Below are 26,145 nucleotides of genomic sequence, written 5' to 3' on the forward strand. Positions count from 1 at the left end.
TGCAAGCATGAAGCTATTAAAAATCTAATGAGCATTTATGTCATAGGCAAATTGTATAATCTCGCCGTTTACAAACGGCGTCTGTCACTTTACAAAGGTTCTTGTTTTTAAAACTACCTATTTCTGTGTAGTTTTAAAAACAAGAACCTAACTTACCCACCAAAAAAATTTATCCAAACCAAAAATTTCTGATTACGAATTTTCGGCATATTACAAAATGCCGACCGTTTGTAAACGGCGAAATATTACAATTTGCCTGCGACATTTACTCAATATCCTAAATCAAAAGATATACCAAATTAAGCAAACGTTGTTGAATTATGTGTGTAATTGTAAACCAAAACATGCTTCGGTCGTTCTGTTACCATTACTATTCAACACGATAATTCTGCATGTGTACGCAATTTACAATTCAACAACAGTTGGAAGACAAAAATAGAAGAAATAAATCAGCCATAATATGTCAATAAGAATAAAAGACAAATAATAGTGAATGTGCTGATCTTTCTCGGAAGGAGTGAAATTACTTAAAGGTACGGCTTAAAGGTTCATAGGTAGCGACAACTTTCCGGAAAGTGAGCTGCTCTTTTTGTGTTAGATACCTACATAAAAAGGTATTTTGAAATCACGTAGTTATTAATATTTGTAGAAGTTTACCCAAACAGAATTATTTCACAAGGAATTTGAATATTTTCATAAGTAAGATGTTTTTTTCTATTCTATTTCTTAAAAAAATCTCATTTGTAAAGCATTTGAATACTATACCTAAAACTACAATATTATAACTAAAAAAAAACACACGTTAAAATAGGTACAAAAAATAGCTTCAAGATGGTCTGACTTTCAATATCAAAAGACGTCCCCAAATTCGAAAGTATCGGCAATTTAAATATACCTTCATATGAAATATTACAATCGAAGGGGCACAGATTTATGTCTCTAATCAAATGGAGGAACGCTGACATCGGGTTCTATTGGTCTGAATCAATATTAGCTGACGTTACAAAGTCGACTGTATTCTTGGGATTTTCATTTCCAAAGTGACTTTGGTATTTGAATAATGTCTTGACTAAATTATACTTGGTTGGTTTTGTATTCTATTAAGTCCATGTAGGATTTTATTTCTTGTCCAGTCTGAAGAAATTAAGACAGACCTTTCTGTTATGTCAAATAAATAAATATTTCAGGACAATTTTCACACATGGCACGATCTGATCCCATACTAAGCTTTCGCTTGTGTTATGGAAAACAGATGGCTGATAAACATACATAATACATATACAGGGTGTCCCAAAAAGTAGTGATATACTGAAGCTGGGAGGTAGAGGACTTAGAGGGCTATCCGAATCACCCCCATGTGTGTTATGCGATTTTTCGTATTTTCGGAGTTATTACATTTTTTTCAATTTTTCATCTATCGCCGAGTACGATGAGATTTTTATTTATGGTGACGTGAATTATTGCGCTAGATGCTTGATTTTTTTTGTGTGCTAAGCTGAAAGATAGGCCAATTCAGTATGGTAACATTTACTATCGTTAGATCTTCGAATGGAATAAAAAAAAGAATTAAATGCCAAGAAAGATAAAATTACCCAGTATGTTCATAACTTCAAGGGCCCATAAAAAAATAAAATCACATAAAAAAGGATTTCCATTTGGCTTTTAAAAACTTGCTCTATTGATCAGGTAGCTACCCTAAAAATTTCATTTTATTATTCTGAAGGCTTCAATCGAAAAATTGAAATCTAAATGTGGTAAGTGCAAATTTTTTATTAACATGATGATCATTAAAACCAATAAATAGGTGTTTAATTACCAGAATTTTTTTAAAATAGCCCCGCTGTTGCTCAATGCAAGTGCGACATCACCGTAAAAAGTTGTCTTTTAAATGTCTGAATGCTCTTTTATCATTTTTAATGGTTTCTTCTGCTACTATGAATTTCCGGGTTATTTCGTCCAAATTGTGGCAGTCTCTCGTCTTTGTAGTATCCCCAAGGAAAAAATTCAATAGGGTTTATGTCCGGAGACCGTGGAGGCCAGGCTAAAGGGCAAAAATACCCTGAAAGATGGATTGGTCGTTGCAGCCTGCGCATGCGCCGGTGACGCCTGCTTTAAAGCCTGGCCTCCACGGTCCCTCGACCTAAACCCCATTGATTTGTTTCAATGGGGATACTAAAAAGACCTCGGCTACTTGAGAGAATGCCACAATTTGGACGAAATAACCCGGAAATTCATAGTAGCAGAAGAAACCATTAAAAATGATAAAAGAGCATTCAGACATTTAAAAGACAACTTTTTACGGTGATGTCACACTTGCATTGAGCAACAGCGGGGCTATTTTAAAAAATTCTGGTAATTAAACACCTATTTATTGGTTTTAATGATCATCATGTTAATAAAAATTTTGCACTTACCACATTTAGATTTCAATTTTTCGATTGAAGCCTTCAGAATAATAAAATGAAATTTTTAGGGTAGCTACCTGATCGATAGAGCAAGTTTTTAAACGCCAAATGGAAAACCTTTTTTATGTGATTTTATTTTTTTATGGGCCCTTGAAGTTATGAACATACTGGGTAATTTTATCTTTCTTGGCATTTAATTCTTTTTTTTATTCCATTCGAAGATCTAACGATAGTAAATATTACCATACTGAATTGGCCTATCTTTCAGCTTAGCACACAAAAAAAATCAAGCATCTAGCGCATTAATTCACGTCACCATAAATAAAAATCTCATCGTACTCGGCGATAGATGAAAAATTGAAAAAAAATTAATAACTCCGAAAATACGAAAAATCGCATAACACACATGGGGGTGATTCGGATAGCCCTCTTGGTCTTCTACCTCCCAGCTTCCGTTCATCACTACTTTTTGGGACACCCTGTATAATCTATACTTATATACTTAATATTATAAAGAGGAAAAGTTTGTAATTATGTAATTATGTATGTATGTATTGTTTTCACGCATAAACCTCTTAACCGATTTTGAAGAAATTTGGCACAGACAATCTTTAGACCCTGAGAAAGAACATAGGCTACCTTTTATTGCGAAATATGTACCACGGGCGAAGCCGGGGCGGACCGCTAGTTTTAAATAAATTCATATACTATATCGATAATCAACACCTAGACACAGAGCAAACATCTATGTTAATCACACAAATATTTGCCCCGGGTGGGAATCGAACCTACGACCTCTGGCTTAGAAGGCAGGGTTACTACCAACTAAGCCAACCGGCCAGGCCAAATAAATGTTTTCGTAAAACATATTATTATTAATTTTCGTCAGCTTATTTTATTCGTCTTAATCTGTTTATATCTAGCAGAAACTGATTCAGCAATACGCATTCTTACATAGTCCCTATATTTTTTATCAATAACGCTTTTCACGCAACATGCCCAAATAACAAATATTTTGCCGATTACCAAGCAAGTAAAGATTTCTTACCAAGCACTTTCCTTACCCATCTACTTTCATTTATTTAATGAGTCTCGTTATAAAAATTTACTGGACACTAATGTTTTTTTAAGCTATTGCATAGCTTCTATTGCGGGCCTTGAGCGCGGGGACCGAATCCAGAAATTCCGTAACGAAAAAATCTCACGCTCCCCACTCCGACGGGCACGGAGGTGTGGCTTGAAGGCATAGCATGCAATAGCTTTACCGCGGCAGTCCCCGAGTGCCACACGTCTTTTTTATCAGTAGGAGTAATATAGAAGAATTGGTCGTATTTTTGGCTTTTTTTAACAAAAAAGGATGTAACACTGGTTTCCAGTTTTATTCCTTTTTCACAGAATACAGATAATAAATATTTATCATAATACATTATGCTCAAAGCTAATTGATAAATTAATTCATGAGGCAAGAGGGATTAAAATTATATCCGCATTATGGCGCCTCTCTTGAAGAACTCCGTTAATTAAAATACGTTTAAAATATAAAATATGTTTCATTAATACAAGATAAACGAAGTTATAATTATTTTGTGACCATTGGGTAAACCAGGAATATTATTAATTTTAGAATTAAACTTTGAAACCAATTTAGAATTGTTTCAAGACTATTTTAATTTAGTTATTAATTATTATCTACCCTTCATACGAAAATATACATCTGGAAAAACTCTATCTGTTAATTCTTAAATTACAACATGCTTGAACAAGTTAAATATTCTAAACTACTTAGCGTAAAATCATTAATCAAAAAAAATCAGCACTATGACTTGCAGAAGTATTACCATACTTATTATTTCTCAACATGTATCATATTGGAACAACTTCACACAGAATACTTCTTCCTAATAAAGCAGTACACACACGTCTTCAAATACATCTTCTTCACAGATCATATTGCGAGAGAGTGTTCAGAGACTGCCGGCTGCAGACTTGCTACGTGCAGTCCGCGGCCTACCCTGGGGTATACCCGAGGAATCTGCACTGCAGGTGGGTCTAATTAAATTGGAGAATTTCATCATCTTCATTGCCTATAGGCCTGGTTATTGAACATGGTATGGGCTACTTACTTATGGAATGTGGTCCAGATGTATGCAGTCGAGTCGTCGAATGTCCTTCATAATATTTTGTTAATAATATTTTTGAAAGAAAGTTTAGTATCATTGAACCTCTGTTAAATAGAAGCTCTAATATATACAGGGTGTCCCACTGTTGGTATACTATGCTCAAAGGAGGTTATAGTCTTGCATACGCTGAGTACGTAAAAAATACTTATAAAATTCCAGACGCAGTTTTTTTTCAAATAGATGAATTCTTAAAACTCTATGTGTACACCCATAACAAGCAACCCGCCCAGCTTTGCCACCAGCACGTGACCTATCGTTTAAAATTATGTTTTCATAAACAAAATGCTCACATTAGCAAAGCGATATATGCCGGCTGCGCGAAACTAGAGAATAAAACATGGATTTTCAGGAAAATTTTAGCAAAAAATTTTTGACGTAATTTTGTTGTTTAAGTAGGTATTTTTTACGTGATCAGTGTATGCAAAACTACAAGTCCCTTCGCGCTTAGTATACCAATAGTGGAACACCCTGTATAAAAGTAAATTAAAATTTAACATAAATACAATTAAATTGCTACCTGCACTACAAAATTAAGCTCGTCACGAAACTGCAAAAATGTTCATACTCGGCTCTTAAAACAATAATTTCCATCTGGAATCTTATCAACTTTAATTACATCATATTTAATTCGTCTACTAAAATTAATTTTTCCTCCCAGGTACCACCTAAACACCAGGCTCCCATACATAAAGCTGTACATAGAAAACGAAGAATTCAATATAGACGGTCAGCGCTGCGAGAACATTATGACGTGTCCCATGAGGCCTATAACATCAGGTGAGATTTGTACTAATTGACGTACCTCATCTAGGGAATCATATTTCATTTGTACTCTTGATTCTCAAGTGAATGCTTCGTTAATCTTGTTTATCCCTCTGGATGAATTGGAGACTTGATATCTATGATACAAATCCTGGATTGGGAAAATTGGATTAAACGATCAAGCCATCTAGACAAGATTTTTAGGCTTCATTACTATCTGATCCGATTTGTTGTATTGTTATATCCAACTGGTGAGATAGACGTAATGATAATAATCAATAATATCTTCTTCATTTCGATGTATTAAATTTGAAAAATATGTGGTTGAGCCGTAAAATTATCTGAAAGAATCATTTCTCTGTAACGACACCTACAGGGGTAAGACGATTTAAAAATGAACTATAAAATTCGAGAAATATCGACGCTTGAAATTGAATGTCAATGAAATTCAAGTAACACTTTGATATATTTCGTAATTTCATATACGGCCTTACTCTTTCTTGCCAATACACACCAGTAGATAAATTATCCCCATTAATTAGTATGTCGCAAGAACCATAGCTTCCAAGACTCAAAGCTCTAAGTCTTCATAATCGGCTTATATCCAGAACTTACGAGCAATATGGTTTGCTCTGCCATATTATATGGTAAGCCGTTTGATCATTCGTATCGTACCTTCTAACGGTTCTATGTATAATTGTTTCTATGAATACTATGGTCTTTACTAGATCGTTGATACCTATGAACCTATACCTATTAGTATAAACCAATTTAAACTAAAAAAAATCTGCTAAAAAATGCACATATTGATGTGCATTTTATTTTTACTGGAACTGTCTCTTCACGAATATACGAATAACAATTTATTCGTGATATTGGCAAGTGTAAAAACTTTTTCAGGGTGCCAGTCAATAGTCGCGTTTGGTAACTTTTTTCATGAAAATGTTTTGGTGTATTACAAAGTATTATGTTATATTAGCTTCATTCTTGAGAAGATAAAATGCACATGTTATTCGTGTTATTGCCAATTTCAACCAGCGACGTCAATATACTGTAATTTTATTAGAAAAGACCCTCGGTAAAAAGCCCTAAAGCCATTTTTGGTATTCGATATTATTTTGAGGCTATGGCAAGGGGTTGGTTGGCTTTCCTAGCTATTTTATAATGGATTATGATTCGATTATTAACTGAAACATTTTTCCTGCCAGAGAAAGGACATTGATAAGTATAGATTTTTTTATATTAATAAAATTATCTTCTGAACTGACGTAACCATTCCTTCATGACATACTTTCCCAATAAAAAGCATTTACATTCACTCAGTAAAAATTTATCGCGAACATAAAAAGTATCGGTCAGAACCTTCAAAGTTGTAAAATATAAAGCTATACAGAAAAATGATGGCTAATAAGCGGCTCGCTGTGTCAGAAAAGTTTTGACAGCGGGGAGCGTGGAAGTTTCCAGAATCGCTAAGAATCCGTGTCCATTATGGGATATTCGTTATTTATTATAGCGATAAATTACCGCACCTCGCGATAGAAAAATTATTGGATACTTCGGAGGCCTATTGGCGATATTGGCCCAGTTGTCTATCCCATTTGTTATGGCATAACTGTGCTGAAAATACTTTATGATCTCGATATTACGGTATAAAGGAACGTAGATTGAAAAATACGGTACATTTTAAATATGGAGGCGATTTTAATATTGTTATGTTGGGATCAGATCAGAATATTTTGTGTTGCGTATTTTATTTTTGCTTTTTTTTTTGACTGCGTATCCAACGTTTTTAAGGTATGCAAAGGTCTATTAGTATTTCAGAAAATATAGAGAACTTCTTTTATTCATTTACGCAATTTAAATTCTTTATTGATTGTGATTTAGTCTTCTTTTAAACAGAATATTATGGTTACTAAAATTTCAGTACACCGATTGACAATAATACTAAAATACTAAGTAACTTTATTAAGTATTTACTCTATTATGTCGAGAATTAATAACATTATTATCAACGACATTAAGAAGCAGTTAATGAACCAAAAGAATATTTCATTATTAGGTTATTACCCATAATAACGTTATGACAAAAATGTCGAAAAATTGTGTCAAACCGTGCCATATTACTATAGTTTGAAAGTTTATTTTTTACGTAACGTCGCCTAGTCGTTGCATTTTATTGCGTCGTTCGGTGGCGTGTCGCGGAAATGCTGTTACTGTAAATATTTCTGCGAACAATAGCGTAAAAATATTTGTCACAGATGAAAAATTAAATGGGAACTACTTTTATATAACTAGACGTTTGATTGACGGTCGTAATCCCATGTCCGTATTAGGTACATTTCGCTTTACTGGTATTTATGTTACTGGTGTATTTTCTTTACGAATCAGTGTTTCATCATTATCATCACAACTATCATCATCATCATCATTATCATCATCATAGTCATCACCATTATTAAACACTGTCCCAAACATAGGTAAAAAAGCAATGACTGCGACTCTAACCTTGTTATTTTGCGACTATATCTTGAACTAATATATTCAGATGAAACCACTCTAACAAAATTCCTTCGTGATTTAATACGAAGGTCACTGATTAGCATAATTAATGAGCTAGCCAAGTGCAATTCTGAAATCGCTTCGTAAATCTTGCCTATTATCAATTTTTCAATATGACGACTCATTGGCACTTTGATGAGAGCCACTACTAAAAAATAAAATTGAGCATAACTTTTTCCTAATGATGCTGTTAATATCTACATTATAATATTTTTTGATAGAAAAATTTACACCTAGTGTCGTATCGGTATAGTGATTTTTTTTTGGATAGTGAATTAGATGGCCAAATGATAAATAATATACAACTATAAGTTAAACATGGATTTGTACAACTATATAACAATACATAAAACTTACTGTGACCAGTAATAATATACAGGTGATACTAGACTTAGGGCTGATTTTTCAATCCTTGGTTAAAACTTATTCGTCGAATAATGTATAAAACTACCATTTTAAAAACGTACCTATTCTAATTGCCCGTATTTGACAGTTTACGTGACATTTTAATATTATCGTGTAATACTTTATTGGACGGATAAGTTTTATCCAAGCATTGAAAAATCGGCCCTTAGACATCAACATCATTAATGTGAACTACTATATTTAAAACTTCTTTTAAAGCTTTTAATAAAATTATAACATAACTAACTAAACAAGAACCACTCCTAACATATATTAACAATCAATACCCCCAGGTTCAGAGAACTGTCCATACGACTACATCCGTATCTACGACGGGAAGGACGAGTCATCCGCCGTGATCGGAACTTTCTGCGGGATGGGCAAATTTCCATACTCAATCATCGGCACTTCGCAGGACTTGTTTGTCGAGTTCGTCAGTTCGCCCGCAGGTATCTGCATAACTTTCTGTAACGTCTCTGTTCTAAACGGCCTTTAGGAATTGATTTATGTTCTATGTTAGATAAGGTTTACTTTGTTTGATGCATGTGGGGTACTAAAAACAGAAATTTTAGTAGTTTTTCTAGTCTCATCTTTATTTTCTTTACATTAGTAGTTTTTCTAATATTTTTAAAAACTTTTCTGTATCGGGTTCTTGCTTTTTCAATAAGTATGATACACCCGAAACACTAATAATTAGAATGACGTTCTAGTCTAGACCTAGTTTTTTTTAAATCTCAATTAACGGTATACTAAATCTATATACTAATTCGAAGAAAAGATATTATGATTGTCTGTCATGGATGAACTCATTAAGTACTTAACCTATTTTGCATTTTACACCGACAGCAACTACATTCTTAAGAAAACTAGGTCATACCGTTTTAGTTTCCATCCCAGACCATATTATATAAGCCATAATTAGAATACAAGTAAAAGTCCGAGCACACGTGTCATAAGTGAAACTTTTTTGATAAGATCAAACATACCAAAATCGTCGTCTTACGTGACGGTATTGCCAAGAAATTTTACTACGCGCCTGAAGAAGTTTCACTTCAAAAATGTTCAGAGACTCGCCATAAAAATGGCGACAGAACAAAGTTCAGTATTTAATCATTGAAAGTTCCCGTAGTTAGCCCAGTGAACTACTCCGCTCATCACATCCTCACGTATCTCGACTTTACAAGTTTATTCTGAAAGTTACAATTTTATTAACGCTGCTATACTTGGAGAATGGGAATTTATGTTGGATACTTAGTTGCAAGTTTATTTTGTTTTCGAATTAGGGCCGATTTTTCAATGCTTGGATAAAACTTATTCGTCGAATAATGTATAAAACTACCATTTTAAAAACGTATTCTAATTGCCCGTATTTGACAGTTTACGTGACATTTTAATACTATCGTGTAATACTTTATTGGACGGATAAATTTTTTCCAAGCATTGAAAAATCGGCCCTTAATAGAATAACGAAGTAATGGCAAGTTAAGATCGTGATAATATTAGGATTTAAGGGTAGGATTAAAACTAAAAATTGTGATTTATGTTACTGTGAAATTTCATAGTTTTCTATTGGTAAATGAAGTAATAAATCGAATCCCTTTTCTTGTAGTGGTGTAGATAAACATAAGGGTATATTTCATTTATTGTAAAAAAAAACAAGCCATTTTAAATAGTTTATAAACCTACCGAAAGGAAAAAGACACAATAATCCCAGCAAAAAACATGTCAATGCCTAAAAATTAAAGGTCACTTCACTTATCACCGTTTTCTTACCAGGCCCTCTCCTAAACACGGGTTTCCACTTCAACGTCGGCAACTGGCCAGGGCACGTGGAAGCTCCAGGCTCCAAGATCGGTAACTGCGACTGGCTCCTCACTGCGGAATCTCTGAAGAAGTCTGGAGACACGGAGGGCATATTCCTTTCTGTAGCGCACTGGTATCCACCTCATACGTCTTGTACGTATCTGATGCAGGGCTTTCCGGGTCAAGTTGTGAGGCTGTATTTTCCAAGGTAAATAAAAATATATGGTAGTATTATAAAGATGAATAATATGTAGTTTTATTGTGTGGTTGGTTCAAAAAGTTAACCAACAAATAAATTATTATTATGCTGGATAGTCGATTTAGAAACATTTTCATTGGTTGCAGAGAAAAGAAATAAGCTCGTTATTTGTAAAATAAAATATAATATAATATTATGTCCAATACTTGTAATAAGATGTTAGAAATAAATGGAATTGTGTGTTTGTATTTTTGGATGCTTGTGTGATTGTATTTTTGTATTTTTGGATGCTTTGTGTGTTTGTATTTTTGGATGCTTGTGTGTGTGTGCAGTTGTCAAATATAGAACAAATCGATAATGATTACCGCGAAAATACATGAACGATCTCAGATAAAAACAGCTAAAGAATGAATTTACGCGTGACACCTGAATGAAAAGAATATTTGCTATCCCAGATTATAAATAAATCGGTGTCCTAAATTTTATTCGGATTAATTCAGGCATACGATCCATCATCCCTTTTTGTATATTTACATTTTTTCTTAATGTTAAAAATTTATCTCATACTAGCTGCTCCGCGCGGTTTCACCCCCGTGGCTCCACCCCTGTTGGTCGTAGCGTGATGATATATAGCCTATAACCTTCCTCGATAAATGGGCTATCTAACACCGAAAGAATTTGTCAAATCGGACCAGTAGTTCCCGAGATTAGCGCGTTCAAACAAACAAACAAACAAACAAACAAACAAACTCTTCAGCTTTATAATATTAGTATAGATTTAAAAACGTTGTATAAAATCTATCCTTATATTATAAAGCTAAGTTTTTGATTTAAAAAACAACAAACACAATTTAGTGTTTGATAGCCTATTTATCGAGAAAGACTATTACGCATCACGCTAAGACTAATAGGAGCAGAGCAATGCGGGTAAAACCGCGGGGCACAGCCAGTCTTTTCTATACTCGTATTGAAACTACCGTAGCTATAACTATAGTCTAGCCTTTTAAAAAGTTCACGTCAATGGAGACCCATTTTTCCCACTTAATTCATCAAAGAGTGTGCTAGTGGCCTTTCATGTTACACAGGACTCGATAGGTAACCTATAATATGATACCTATACCTAGTACCTACATCATACATGTATATTGTATGTAGCTGCTTGAAGTATGAACATACTTTTCATAGACACTTATGATATAAATTTTATAGTGTACATAAATCAAGAGAGTCTAACTTCTCATAAATTTTCTTTATATTTTAATTAACAATTTCCAAGTTCTCGAGAACTAATTTATATTCTTTCCTCGTACGTTGATGGTACATTACTTTTTATATTAGTTTCACCTATATGTTTGTGTGGAACTTTTAGAGTCAATTTTCACAAAACAGATAGAATGAATTCAAATACAAGAATTTTATCAATTTATTGTTTTAAAAGTGTTTTTTTTTTTAACTATTATTTATTCTTATTTTTATAACATCAACTATTTACCAGTGAAACTGCTTTCAAAATTAATAATCCAGACCCAAACTATAAAACCATTCGTACTTTAATATCAATAATGTCCCTTTAGAAATACATGTCATTAAGTAAAAGGCTCTACAAACGGACACGTGGAATGTCTTTATATATATATGTCAATCAGTAATATAAATAAACAGTCCCTCAGGAAATAAATGACTGATCAAAATCGATGACACAGACTTGAAATGCATCAACCCCGTATCTGTACTTTTATTATTTATTTAGAGCTGTTTTAACCGACTTAAAAAAGAGATGTTTCGAGAGTTAAAATCCTTTTTATATTAAGAGTCACATAATAGAGTTAAATTAATAATAATATAACAAGAAATAGTTGGTCTTAGTCGTTATTTAATTAAATCTTATATATAAAATTCTCGTGTCACAATGTTAGTCTGCATACTCCTCCGAAACGGGTCGACCGATTCTCATGAAATTTTCTGTGCATATCGGGTAAGTCTGAGAATCGGCCAACATCTATTTTTCATATGTACCACGGGCGAAGCCGGGGCGCACCGCTAGTAATATATATGAATTAAAAAGTTAAATTGAATTAAATGGTAAGCGATAAGAAATCTCCAATAATAGATAGCTTTTACATCAACAAACATACTACGCCTATAAAATTTTATATGCTTGTTTGCTAGCCAATAGACAATTATATTCAGTAGAACCATACTTTTATTATGATTGCTGAAGTTTAGTTTGCGATTGAATGTTTGCTATTAAACGGCTAAACATATTTTGATATAGACACCTATTAGGTAAATGCTACAATTCTATTGTTCATATCCTATTTTATTAACATACACACGTACGTTTCGCTATAATAATAAATAATAATAATAAAAATTCTTTATTGTACTTACACAAAAAGAGAGGATAAAACAATTATACAGCAAAGTACAGAACAAGTACAGAGGGCAGCTTCGAGCTATAATTACTTTGCCCCGACTTCTTTCGGTTTGACCCGGTATTGAATAATTAAAATATATTACTTGGTAAAGATAGCCTTTTTTTTTTTTTTTTTTTTTTTTTTTTTTTTTTTTTTATTGGTAATAGGGAAGCGCTTGACCACAATCTCGCCTGATGTTAAGCTGAGATGTGGTCTAAGATGGAGCGCGCTTCCCTAGAAGGTACCTGTTCACTCTACGCTTGAAGACCCCCATATTGTACTCGTCGGGGAACACAGACTCAGGAAGCATGTTCCAGTCCCTCGCGGTTCGGATAAAGAATGTGGAACCAAACCGCTTAGTCCGGGTACATGGAACGTCCACCATATGGCGATGCCTAGAGTCTGTGCGCCTCGACGATCGATAGAAGAACGGGGATGGCGGAACGATATCGTGCAGTTCCGCAGCGCACTCTCCAAAGTGTATCCGATAGAAGACCGATAAGCTGGCCACTCTGCGGCGGTGACCGAGGCTCTGGAGCTTTTTGCCTACTAGGTCATCGTCGTTTATGAGCCTCTTGGCACGCCTCTCTATCGCCTCAAGCGCCTCCAGCTGGTACTTGGCGGAACCGTCCCAGAGGTGAGAGCAGTATTCCATGCACGATCGGACTTGTGCTTGATAAAGGTTGAGCAATTGTCCTGGGCTGAAATACTGTCTCACCTTCGCCAGAATTCCAAGCTTTTTTGAGGCTACTTGGGCTTTTGATTCAATGAAGGAACCAAAGTTCAGAGTAGGCGTTAAGGTGATACCAAGAAGCTCGAGGTGGTTAGTTATCGGCACGGACACACCTTGGAAATTCGGAGTCAGGTGGAATGGACTCCGTTTAGCGGAGAATAGACACGCCTGGGTCTTAGACGCATTGAACTTGACCAGATTGGCATCGCCCCAGTCGGAGACCGCCTGTAAGGACAAGTTCATGCGATCAACCATCGCCTCCCGTAGAGACTGAATTTGTGCCGTACTGGCTCGCGCGCTGGATACATATCTCTCCACAACAGTGCTATCGTCTGCGTACCCATAGATACCGGGTTTCAGCAGATCGTTGATGTGTAGCAGGAAGAGTGTTGCGGAGAGAACTGATCCCTGAGGGACTCCGGCATTTATAGCCATTTGGTCGGACGAGCAGCCGTCAACGACTACCCGGAGCGACCGGTCCCTCAGAAAATCTGAGATCCAGGCGCAGAGACCAGTTGGCAGACCGTAGGATGGAAGCTTGCCAATAAGACTATCATGCCAGACCCTATCGAAGGCCTTTGAGATATCAAGGGAGACAGCAAGTGCCTCACCATGATTCTCGATGGCCTCGCTCCAGATGTAGGTGGCGTACGCTAGAAGATCCCCAGTGGACCGGTTTCGGCGGAACCCGTATTGACGGTCACTGAGGAGGTCGTTTGCTTCTAGGTGTGCCAGGAGCCGGCTGTTCAGTACACGTTCCATAGTCTTACAGAGTATGGACGTGACTGAAATTGGCCTGTAGTTTGAAGGATCGGCACGACTGCCTTTTTTGGGCACAGGCTGCACGTTGGCAAGCTTCCATGATTTCGGAACTATTCCAGTCGTCAACGAAAGGCGAAAGAGGCGTGTCAAAACAGGAGCAAGTTCAGGCGCACAGGTTTTAAGAACTATGGCTGGAACTCCATCAGGGCCACTGGCTTTATTCACATCAAGATTCCGCAGCGTTTTAAGAACCTCCGTCTGACGGATGCGAATTTCCGGCATTTTCGCCTCGCATCCAGGTAGACTGGGAGGTATCGCGCTTGCGGGATCCAGACGAGAATTTTCCGCAAATAGAGAAGCAAATAGGTTCGCTTTCTCTACGGCGGTGTGAGCCAGCGTCCCGTCAGGTTTCAGCAGTGGAGGAAGTGAGGGGCGGCAGAAATTCGATTCAACCGACTTTGCCAGGGACCAAAACGCTTTACTACCGGAGGGGTAAGAAGCCAGTTTGTTCCCTATGCGGCTAACGTGGTCGAGTCGAGCTTTCCGTAGAGCCTTCTTGCAGGACTTGGCAGCCCGGTTAAAGGCTTTCTTCTTTTCAGAAACGTCCCTCGCTTTGCGGTGTCGAGCGTCAACCCAAGCCAGATACGCCTCTTGCTTTAGCGCTTCAGCGCGTCTGCAATCGGCTCTGAACCAGGGCTGAGCTTTGCCGGACATGGCTACGTCGGAGAATGGAATAAAGTACTCCATTCCCTGTCGCAACACATCAGTCACAGCATCCGCGCAGGTCGAGGGGTCTTCAGAAGAAAAGCAGACAGGCCGCCAAGGATATGATGCAAAAAAGGAACGCATCTCATCCCAATCTGCTGACTTGTATTGCCACACGCGCCGAGAGCCCTTAGGACTGGGATCGGGCGGCGAGTAGACAGATACAGATTTCACCAGACAGTGATCGGAGCTGCCAAGCGGCGAGGAAATCGCTACCGAGTAACGGTCTGGATCTGTTGTCAGCAGAAGGTCCAAGCAATTGGCTGTGTGGCTCTCAACATCAGGAACCCGCGTCGCTCCTTGAACCAGCTGGGTGAGATTCAATGCTATAGCAAGTTTACGCATCTCTCTCCCAGCGAGGTCAGTGCACTGGTATGGGTATAGCCACTCCTGGTGGTGGGCATTAAAATCCCCCAGTAACACAAGCTGAGCGGAAGGGTATTTGTGTTGAGCAGCGTCCGCCGCCTCACTTAGGTACTCTGTGAGCCTGATCGTCTCCTGGTCTCCGCTGTGCGCTCGGTAGACACATGCATAGAGAAGTTTCTCTGGGCCTGTGTCCACCAGCATCCATAGTACGGAAAAATGGGGGTCTTCAAGATACCGGAGACGCCGACAACAGATGTCGTCTCGGACGTACGCGCACACACCTGACCGAGCTTTAAAATTGTGGACCTTTTAAAAAACAAGGATTTATTGATATAGGTCGAGTTTCGGTTCATTATAAAAAAATAAATAAAATCAATATTTCTGCTTCATAACATTACATTTAGTTATATTTCAAAAGCATTCAATGCCATTACTTTGAATATCCAATAATTTCCCGCCAACCGCATTTACCTGCATTTTTCATTCAGAAAATCAGATGCTATTGAAAGCGAGGTATTTCTTGCAACTTATACAAATAACGTAAATTTATAGAAAAAAAGACGTGTGGCACTCGGGGACTGCCGCGGTAAACCTATTGCATGCTATGCCTTCAAGCCACACCTCCACGCCCGTCGGAGTGGGGAGCGTGAGGTTTTTTTCGTTACGGAATTTCTGGATTCGGTCCCCGCGCTCAAGGCCCGCGATAGAAGCTATGCAATAGCTTAAAAAAAAGTACTTCTCAGAATCTAAAAATGAACAAACTTATTCAAAGTTCATTAACCTGCATGCGATATTTTCATGTTTTCATTGTGTATATGTTACCGGAAATGTATGAAATCAAGGAATTGTATACAATTCCTAGGAAATGTGTACAATTCCGATACCGTTTAGGAAATGTATAAAATATTGTTTTTAATGCATGCATATCCTAGGAAATGTATAATCTGCCTAGGAATTGTATACAATTTCAATATCGTATTAGGAAATGTGTAAAGTAAATGCTATCTGTAATGAAACACGTTGTTATTTGTTTTTATTATTATAGCTCTTATTGATACAATCGGGTAACAGTCATACCGTAAAATTGTAATAATATTATGTTCATATTATTATCTTACTAATTAACATTTTAAAAATCAACTATCTAACTTTTAACGTAAATATCACAAAATCAACTTATATTTATTCTTATAAAATAAAATTTTCATTTGGCAAGTAATCAGTCCTCTCGTCCCGCTGTCCCCGCGTATATTTGGCGCAGTCGGATTGTATAATCCGCCGTATTACGTAACGGCTAGCTGTTTTAATATGCCGAAAATTCGTCTTTTTCCAAAATTCTACAAAAAGACGGTCGCGAGCCGACGGAGCCCCACTACGTGGGGCTCCTATTTCTGTGTAGTTTTAAAAAACACGAATCTAACCTAACCCACCCCCTTATCCAAACCTAAAATTTCTGATTACGAATTATCGGCATAGTTACTACAAAATGCCGACCGTTTGTAAACGGCCAGATTATATACAATTTGCCTGCGATATATCAATATCTTAAATGTTTTACATTTCCGATAGCTATTTAGGAAATGTATAGATTTCCTAGGAAATGTGTATAAAATAATTTATTTCACACATTTCCGTGCGATTTTAGGAATTATATACATTTCCTAGGAATTGTATACAATGACGGATTACATACATTTCCGGTAACATATACATAAACTAAAACGAACAACCCATTTGTTTGCCTTTTAAAGTGCGTGACATTTTTCACCATAAAGCTCTATATATAACTACACAATTCTAAAATAAAAACTTCCAAAACTTTTTCATGGCATCAATAGATAAAAGGACGATATACATAAAAGTATCACAGTATTCGGCTGCGGAACCCTAAAATAGAACAAAATGGCGAGCTAAAATTTCCAACTGAAAATGTAGCATCAATATTAAATCTTCATTATTCTTGAACAAAAAATATCACAATGACCGACATCGTAAAATTAATATTAAAAAGTTTTGTAATAAAAATGCCATTTCACGATAACGTTTTCGTGATAAAATTTATTGCTTTTCATATAAAAATCATCTGTAATGTACATAAGTACTAAATTGTTTAATTAAAACATTAAAATTATATTCATTTTAAATTCATAAACATTGATGATTCATATTAAGTTTATTGAAGTAACATAAATAACATCTTATTTTAAAAGGTTGCTACATTCATCAATATGAAAATCTGATTCTATAAAATAGAAGTGTTCTCTAAGAAGCTTCTAAATGGATATAATGTATATGAACACCAAAAATGTTTCTTTCGCTCTATTAAACCACTATTAGTAAGTAGGCAAATTAAATGAATTTAATAATTTAGAAACTTGATTGATATGTAATTTTTTTCAACTCGAGGTTTCGAACACTACAGCGAGAGTATATTTCCGTTTAAAATCTGTTAATAGTCTTTAATTTCTAAATGTATAATACTAGGTTATAATAATATTCAATTAAAGCAACTTCAATCTATCTTATTCCACGTGAAAGCTTGACCACATTGAAATATCAGTTCCCTGTTCCTCTGTTTCAAACCCTGGGTCCATTGAACCGAACATTCTTGAGGTTATTGCAAATATTAACCACGTAACACAAACAGGGGACTGACGTCCTTACAATCTACGTCCATAAACTAGCGTATACACAACACAAGCCTTATTTATTACCAAGTTATTACAATAAACTATTTTCGATACAAAATATTAACAAAAGGAGGAAGTTAGACTTCAGCCGTACAGAATTCATCATTATTCTTTTGACAGGGAACTGTGGCGTGGTTCTTGTATCTAACTTAAATATTTATAAGGACTGATAACTGTTTATTTATTCATCTTGGAACATTCGATTGGTGCCACACTAGCTGACCCACGCAATTTCTGTTAGCAAAAGGAATATTTTTTAACATTTTTTATCGCTGCTCCTATTAGTCGTAGCGCAATGTATCTAATACAATTTGTTTTTCCAATTCATAGTTGCATATCTAGCTACTAGAGATAAGCGTTTTCAACCAAATAAACAAATTCCTCAGCTTTTTAACTTCAAACTAAACTACAAACAACATAATATTATACATTTACAATTTTTTCTCTTTGTATCTGAATCTAAATCGTCACAACTTTAATTATAATTTATAAGCAACTTTGAACCTTCACCCCCAACTATAACGTACATTTTCTCAACAGCTTCCGAATCAACCGGATAGAATCACCCATAGTGCCATGGACAGGGGACTGTGGCGAGTCCCTGACGCTGTATGACGCGCCTCGACCTGACGACGCTAAAATTATCAAGACGTTCTGTGACACATTCAGCAGACCGATGGAGAAACATGACTTTGTGTCCACTGGCAACGCGATGTTTGTAAGATTTGAAAGTAAAACTGGCAGTTATAGCGGGTGAGTACTTTAGATATTTTATCATTTATTTTGTTATTAATAATTTACCTGAAATTTTTAAGTGAAACCTCTTTAGGCACGTTGAGAGTAAAATTTCAATGTCGCGTCATGGTAATACCACAGTCTAAAAAATCCTTTTAAAATATTTATACTGTGGTAATACTGTCACGTCATAGAGTAAGGCGACAATTATTATTTTCACTTCTGACACGTGTGCTCGGCACACACGCAATTTTATTGAGTAGCAAAACTTTACTTACGTTAAATATTTTATATCAAGGCGGGATTAAAACCCCCGTCTTTCTCCTTAAATAACAACGCCTTAGACAGTTAGGTCACTCAATAACCCTCGTCAATGATTGAATTTGTTCGATCTTTCTATTTATAGGATAAGCCTTTATACACACACACACATGATATATTATTTCATGGTGCTTATATACAATCTATTTATCGTAAATATTAAATGTATATGACGTAGGAAGCAATCTTTATTTTATTCTCTTTTTTTTATCGTATCCGTTATTTTCTAGAAAGAAGAAAATATTTTCATTTCCAAATGAACAGAGCAAACTATATTATGTAATTTATATAATTTCTAATCATCTCCAATCATCTATTTTACAACCACTAACAAATAGTATAACAAATTATTTCATAATAAGATGCCCTCTATACTCGAGACTTTACCAATACGTATCGAATCACAAGGCACAATAACTCAAGAATATGCAAGATTCAATACATCATTCCTAACATAGCAATCAATACGGAATAGTTCAATAGCCGGGTCTCTACAGAGCGAGCATCCTCGCGAAGCAGTACGCCCGAGGAAACTCAAACTCAAACTCAAACATTTATTTATTCAATTAGACTTCTTATAGAAGCACTTTTGAAACGTCATTACATATTTTAAAATTTACCACCGATTCGGAAAGCAGTATCTACGGAGAAGAACCGGCAAGAAAAAAGAAAGCGCATATTGTGACGTCATTTGCCTCGACCAGCCACGTTCACACTGACCGAGCTGTGTGCTAATGATACTATGATTAAAAAGACGTAGAAAGGTTACCAACACAACATTCGATCTTCAAAAACAGCACCCAAATGCACACACAATTTAAACAAAGTGAGATGGCATAATTCTACTATCGTGATCGAAAAAGAGACATCGAGAATTAATTAGCACATAATATAAAGGTCAATAGATTCGTTCGCAAAAGCGACGTACTATGCGAACAACTATTGCTTCGCGAGGCTGCTCGCTCTATGTGCCGCCAATCAATACGGAATGGGTCAATATCGTTTCTAATCATGTAATTGGCGTCCATTACAGCGTTGGCTTTTGTTACTACCCTCATATTATTTCCAACGTTAGCGATAACATCTTAAGCTCGGTTATTTAGGTTATATTGCCCGGTAATACGGGTGTTTTTTGATCGTTAATTGGATTGTGATTTCCAAATAATGTAATGGACGTACGTTTGGTTTGAGGTAATATTATTTACGGCTTCTTTGGTACGCTCCATTATTTCAAATTCGTTGATAAATTATAACTGCATACAATTTGGCGCACCCTTTTCATGATTTTTTAAGCGTTGCACGTCCAAATATATTTACATAATAGCCCGTTGTATAATTTCATTAAAAAATTGTCAAAAATACATAAAATGAGTAAATACATATTTTAAGTAAGATGTGTTTTTTTTTTGTAGAGTTGCCAGTCTGTCAAACAGAATACATGAAGTTTCCAATTCTAATAAACATTAAACTCAAACTAAAACTTAATTTATGCAAGTTCTTACAATAGATCTTGAAATGAAACAAAAATTACGCAGATGCTGCTAGACAGTATCTACAGAAAAACTCAAGAAACTAAAACTAGTAGTTGTTCTTCTCTAGTTTTGTTCAAACTCGCTTACAATTCAGTCCTTTGGCAAATAGACTGTTCTACTTTCATCACTTTCGTGTCGTCACTACGAATCGTAATGTGAACATTATTTAAATATTTTATTAAAATATAAACATGACATATTATGAGGTACTTGGAAATTCATTCATATATTATGAGATTAAAGCAATTATGTATTCATACATTATTATTAAAATGAAAAATGTATAAAACGTTGAAGTTGCTAGTTAATATACAATTAAGTTTATTTTAAAACATATTAATGCAATTTATTTAAAAAAATCTGATGATATTTCATAACATCAATCGAATTACGTAGGTAAAAGTTTAAAAGCTTCATCCTGAAACAGTTAAAAATATGTATCTATAATGGGGCGGCTTTATCACTTTTAACCTCTTCTAGGATTCTCAACTCCTCATTACACTTATATGCAAAACAGAACCAATACAACAATCCACAGCACATCCCTCTACTCTTTAAGCCTGTGTGGCTTTAGTTTCTCCAAATATATTATTTGTATAATTTAAAAATTTTCAACAAAGATATGTATCGACCAACAGAACTAAAATGCAATAATTCATTATAGAACTACCCGTATTAACAAAAACAATATTCCACAGCTCATCCCTCTACTACTGGGCGCACTACGACTTTTTCAATAATACCCGCTTTGGTGAACCGGTACCAAACACCGCGTGCGATGAAGTCATCGCGTCATGGAAGCAGAGGGCAGGTCGGCTGCGTTCGCCGCTCAATACGTTAGTTTACAAGCAGGCGCCGCCAGGAGAGGACGTGCATTGCTTGTACAGATTCGTAACGGACAAGCGGATATATGCAAGGGTCATATTGACTATAATGAGTGTTAATTTTAAGGTGAGTTTATAATGTAGATTTACAGCGTAAATTGTACATTCAAATAAGACACTTATGAGTAAATAAATGATGATTTATGAAATGTTCATTGCACCTAATGCAAATATTAATTTGTGTATGAACTATTGTCATAAGCAAGTTTAATAATTGTAACATCATTGAAATATTATATGATTGAAACATCACCCTATTGCCATGTGGGTAGTTTATTAAAGAACACTATATAATCGCTTATCTACCCATGAAAACATTATCGAAATACCAATTACGTTAACGGTTCCAATAATAATTTATGATAACCGCGGTAATATATCATTCATTACCATAACTTTAAATCATACGAAACAAAATGTTTCAATATAATTTTCACTACATAAATAATATTCGTAACTGAATCTGTACTCATAATTACAGGCGTAACGAGTGCCTTTAATATATGAAAATCCGAACGTATTTATTTAAATAGTGAAATATCAGTATCAGACAGTTGTTTACTCCGATATTCACGGCGATTTAATAAATAGCTGATGTTTTGTTGAAATTTTATTTACTTCTCGCAATGAAATTGATTCATTCACGCTTCTCGATTTCCAATGAAGACGATTTATTTATTTTCAACGTAGAATTGATAGCGACGAGTAGTGATTTGAATTTAACTCACTTTATGGGCTTTGTTTATTTCGAAATGGACATTTAAATTGCTAATATTTTATGTCTCGATAAAAACTTTGTCTTCAATTTTTATGTTACAGAATTTAAAATGATAATGAGAAATGAAACAGAATGGAAACTTTACTATTTCATCAATAACCATTATTTCGTCTACTATATAACCAAGTCAATACCATTTTAACATACTTACATTATATATTTTTTACAGGAACACCCCTACACACCAGTTTCTTGTCAAAACTGCTACGAAGACAGAGCCGATAAACTGATCATATGGGAGCCTTTCCCTGGAGGAAGGGCTGCAAACTTATCACTTGGAATGACAACAACGCCTCTTCCTTTACATTTAGCCGTTCAGAGATCTGTAGGATCATGTCTTTGCGCAAAGCACGCAAATACAGTATCTCGTGCAAGGCCTTACAGAGTAGTTTCGTCTGGTGAAACTTTAAACTTACAATTAATTGTTGACAATGCTCATGCTGCGGCGTCGTACTTTAAAAATCCTTCTCCGCTCTTTGAAGCTAGATACGAATTCGTCCATGGACCGCTTTGTGGACCAGCAGTTTTAGCCGCTGCGTCTGATGGGGAAATAGTATATCCGCATTTAGAAGCACTGGGATACACAGAACCACCTAAGAGAATACAATGTATATGGGACCTAGAAATAGAGGAGAAGAGAGATATTTGGCTGCACTTTGATAGCATCAAATTTGCGTCGCGACACTGTGATGATGGTAACATTCAAATTTATCTACCAGGTCGTATAGAACCATATTTATCAGTGTGTGGTGAAAATGTATCCTTTGCTCGGGAACTGCCTATTCTATCAGCTGGCGAACTTGGATTTGAATCTTTAGATGATCCATTAATAATTGAAAAAGAAAAAACGAGGTCTATCAGAATTGTGTTCATTGGAAGTGCGTCACCAGCGCGAGCAGCTTTCAAAATTGCTTGGACAGGGTTATACCATTTACCGAAAAACTCTGACGGAACGTTAATGACGTCACGTTTGACCGACAGTGGTTTGGGTAGCCCTGAAGGGCACAATTGCGATTTCATATGTCCTGGAGAAGAAGCGCTATGCATCCCAGCTAGTTTAATATGTAATGGGGTTGTCAATTGTCCAAATATAACCGGCGGGGAGAGAAGATTCTGGACGGCCGAAGAAAAACGAGCAAGGGAAGCGTATTCAGAAGACAGTTTGCGTAGACTTGGTTACTTGGATGCGTTAAGTGGCTTACAGTTGGGAAAGTTGCACGATGAAGCTCCAGAGTTGTGTACAGGAGCGCGAATGAATGGTAGTGGTGATTGGCTGGCGCCTGCTCTAGGAGCAGGGCTGGCTATCGCTATATGTGTATGTGCGTTGGGAGCTGCGTGGAGGTTGTGCTGCCGCAAGCGGTCCCCAGATGAAGAGTCCCTGGATTACTGACACGCGGCCCGCGGTGCGCACGCGCCGCCCACGCTCCATTCTCGCTCAGCATCTAGGGATCTTCCCTTGGACTGGAGTTTACATTGACAGACACTATATTGAGTGCCGGAATCGTTTGTTGATTATTGAATTAACTTTACATCACGTTACGAGGTTCTTAGATTTGTACAAAGTTTCGTATTTTCTGTGTTACCCTGTATGAATTGTTTGTATGTTTGTGTTTAGATCATGCGATTTATTGGTTCCAGAGATTGTTTTGTGACCCTATAGTTGTTTATGTGATTAGAAGTTCATTAAATCTGCATATACATATAATAATATTAATGTTTAGATCTGGCACTCAAACCTTGTTGTAATTAGTGTATATACCCTCTAGTTACCCTGATATTGAAGGATGCTTGAAGATCATAGGTTAGTAAACGGTGATAGTAGCCATATTGATTGGTGATCTAAGTTAGTATTAAGGGTGCCATTCTATCAGAAATGTGAGCTAGACTAGAGACTGGATAGATTAACACATTAATACTTTTCTCTTTGTTCTTTGTATTCAATGCTATTGGCACGTTATTTTAACCTTTCCAACAATCTGGACTCACCATATTGAAAACGGTTTTTCCTTAGTTCATCGTTTGTTTTATCAAAAGGTCCTTTCTATTTCCTTCTCTTATACCATTCTTGAAGTTCGTGGTAGCATAATTATAGTCTAGCTGGCATCTCTGTCGAAGCATCCTGATAGTTGATAATTCTGGTGGTATAAATCTGTTGAAATTGATAATGCTCATTTGATTTTTAATAAGACCAATACTGCCGACTGATTACAATCATATTGATAGCATTTATATTTTATTATTTGATTATGTGAAGTAAAATAAATTTTTTAATTTAATTTTTTTTAATATTATAGGACATTATTACACAAATCGACCTAGTCCCACAGTAAGCTCAATTAAGGCTTGTGTTGTGGGTACTAGGCGACGATAAATATAATATTTAATAAATACATATTATATAGATAATAACACCCAGACCCAAGAACAAATAATTGAGTTTATCACACAAATAAGTAAAATAAATGTTGAAGTTACGTGGCTCATTTAAAATGTCATATTTATTAATAGAAAAAATACCTATTATCTGTGCATGATATTTTAAAGCTGCTAAAGAATGCAAAATCGCAGTATAAATTTTATAATGAACATGTTAACTTGGATAAACAATAACGTGACTGTGCTCCTTATTCTATATTGTTCTTAGATTAGTTCAGAACCTTATTATGTTTGTTGTAGTTTCATTTAAATGCAATGTATGTTGTATATTAATTTATAAAGGAATAATAATTAAAGTCTTTAGGTGTCTCAAACAGATTTTTTTTCTTCACAATGTTATAATTTTTTGTACATTGTTTTTTTGTTCAAGAGCAGTACCGAACTAGCAAGAACAATGTTAAATTGCAACTAATATAAGTATTAATCAAATATATTAAAATATCGTGTACATATAATAGGTTCAGTTGTTTCATAGCTTTACTAGTTTGTTTAAAACAGTTACATTTTCATTTATAAATAATATTAAAATACTCAATCGCACTATTTACGAGAAAATTGTTACTAATATAGTATTTAATAATGTCGTAGCCAATAATTACCGAAAAAGTATTACCTACAACGATAATAATTAATAGCGGTAAAAATGATGTTTTTCACAGGAGAAATTTTTATTATATCGGTTATACGAAAAACTTCAACTGGTATGATTAAAAAAATTCTCTCTTCTTTTTGAACGCATTTTTCGTCACTACATTATGCTTTAAAAAGCTGCCTTGGTACAGTGGTTGACGCGTGAGTGTAGCACAGAGGGGTCCTGGGTTCAATTCCCGGTGGAGACGAATAAAAAAATGTCTCGGTCTGGTAGGACACAGAAGGCCACCTACTTGTCCCCAAAGAAAATCGATCAGTGAAACAGATGTATAATGCATCTGCCCCTTACCCCACTACGGGGACATAGGACTTCACATTATGCTTTATTATATTGTAGTATAAAAAATGTAAGTGCTTTTTAAATTTTATTATTAACTAGCGACCCGCCCCGGCTTCGCACGGGTGCAATACACTACAGATAATAATAGTTTAAAAAAACTAAAAAACACGCTTTTTATAGAAAACCGAACTAAAAAATAGAAAATTTTATCAAATTAGTGTATTGTCATCGGTCCTCAATAAATCTACAAAGTTTGAACGAAATCTGACCGTGGGTCAAAATCGCGCCCAAAGAAGTCGGTTACAAACATACAAACATACAGGTGAAGCTAATATAAAGCGTGTAAAAACACGTTTTTTATAGAAAACCGAACTAAAAAATAGAAAATTTTATCAAATTAGTGTATTGTCATCGGTCCTCAATAAATCTACAAAGTTTGAACGAAATCTGGCCGTTTAAAGTGGGTCAAAATCGCGCCCAAA

The 26,145-nt window shown here is 35.6% G+C and overlaps 1 protein-coding gene across 1 annotated transcript in view; it reads left to right on the plus strand.

Moving 5' to 3' along the window:
• The window catches only part of LOC149486806 (uncharacterized), a 39,476-nt gene extending 13,745 nt beyond the window's left edge, over positions 1 to 25,731 (plus strand). Inside the window, exons 6-12 of the mRNA XM_089697899.1 lie at positions 4,350 to 4,448; positions 5,244 to 5,362; positions 8,605 to 8,760; positions 10,088 to 10,322; positions 18,587 to 18,799; positions 21,333 to 21,585; positions 22,466 to 25,731. Coding sequence (XP_089554025.1) covers positions 4,350 to 4,448; positions 5,244 to 5,362; positions 8,605 to 8,760; positions 10,088 to 10,322; positions 18,587 to 18,799; positions 21,333 to 21,585; positions 22,466 to 23,686 — 2,296 coding nt within the window. The 3' untranslated portion in view covers positions 23,687 to 25,731. The remainder of the gene's footprint in view (positions 1 to 4,349; positions 4,449 to 5,243; positions 5,363 to 8,604; positions 8,761 to 10,087; positions 10,323 to 18,586; positions 18,800 to 21,332; positions 21,586 to 22,465) is intronic.
• The last annotated feature ends 414 nt before the right edge of the window (positions 25,732 to 26,145 follow it).

Source organism: Colias philodice, chromosome 8 (assembly GCF_061535455.1).
Source record: "Colias philodice isolate Cphi_HAF_F1 chromosome 8, ilColPhil1 Martin Lab GWU primary, whole genome shotgun sequence".
Lineage (NCBI taxonomy): Eukaryota > Metazoa > Arthropoda > Insecta > Lepidoptera > Pieridae > Colias > Colias philodice.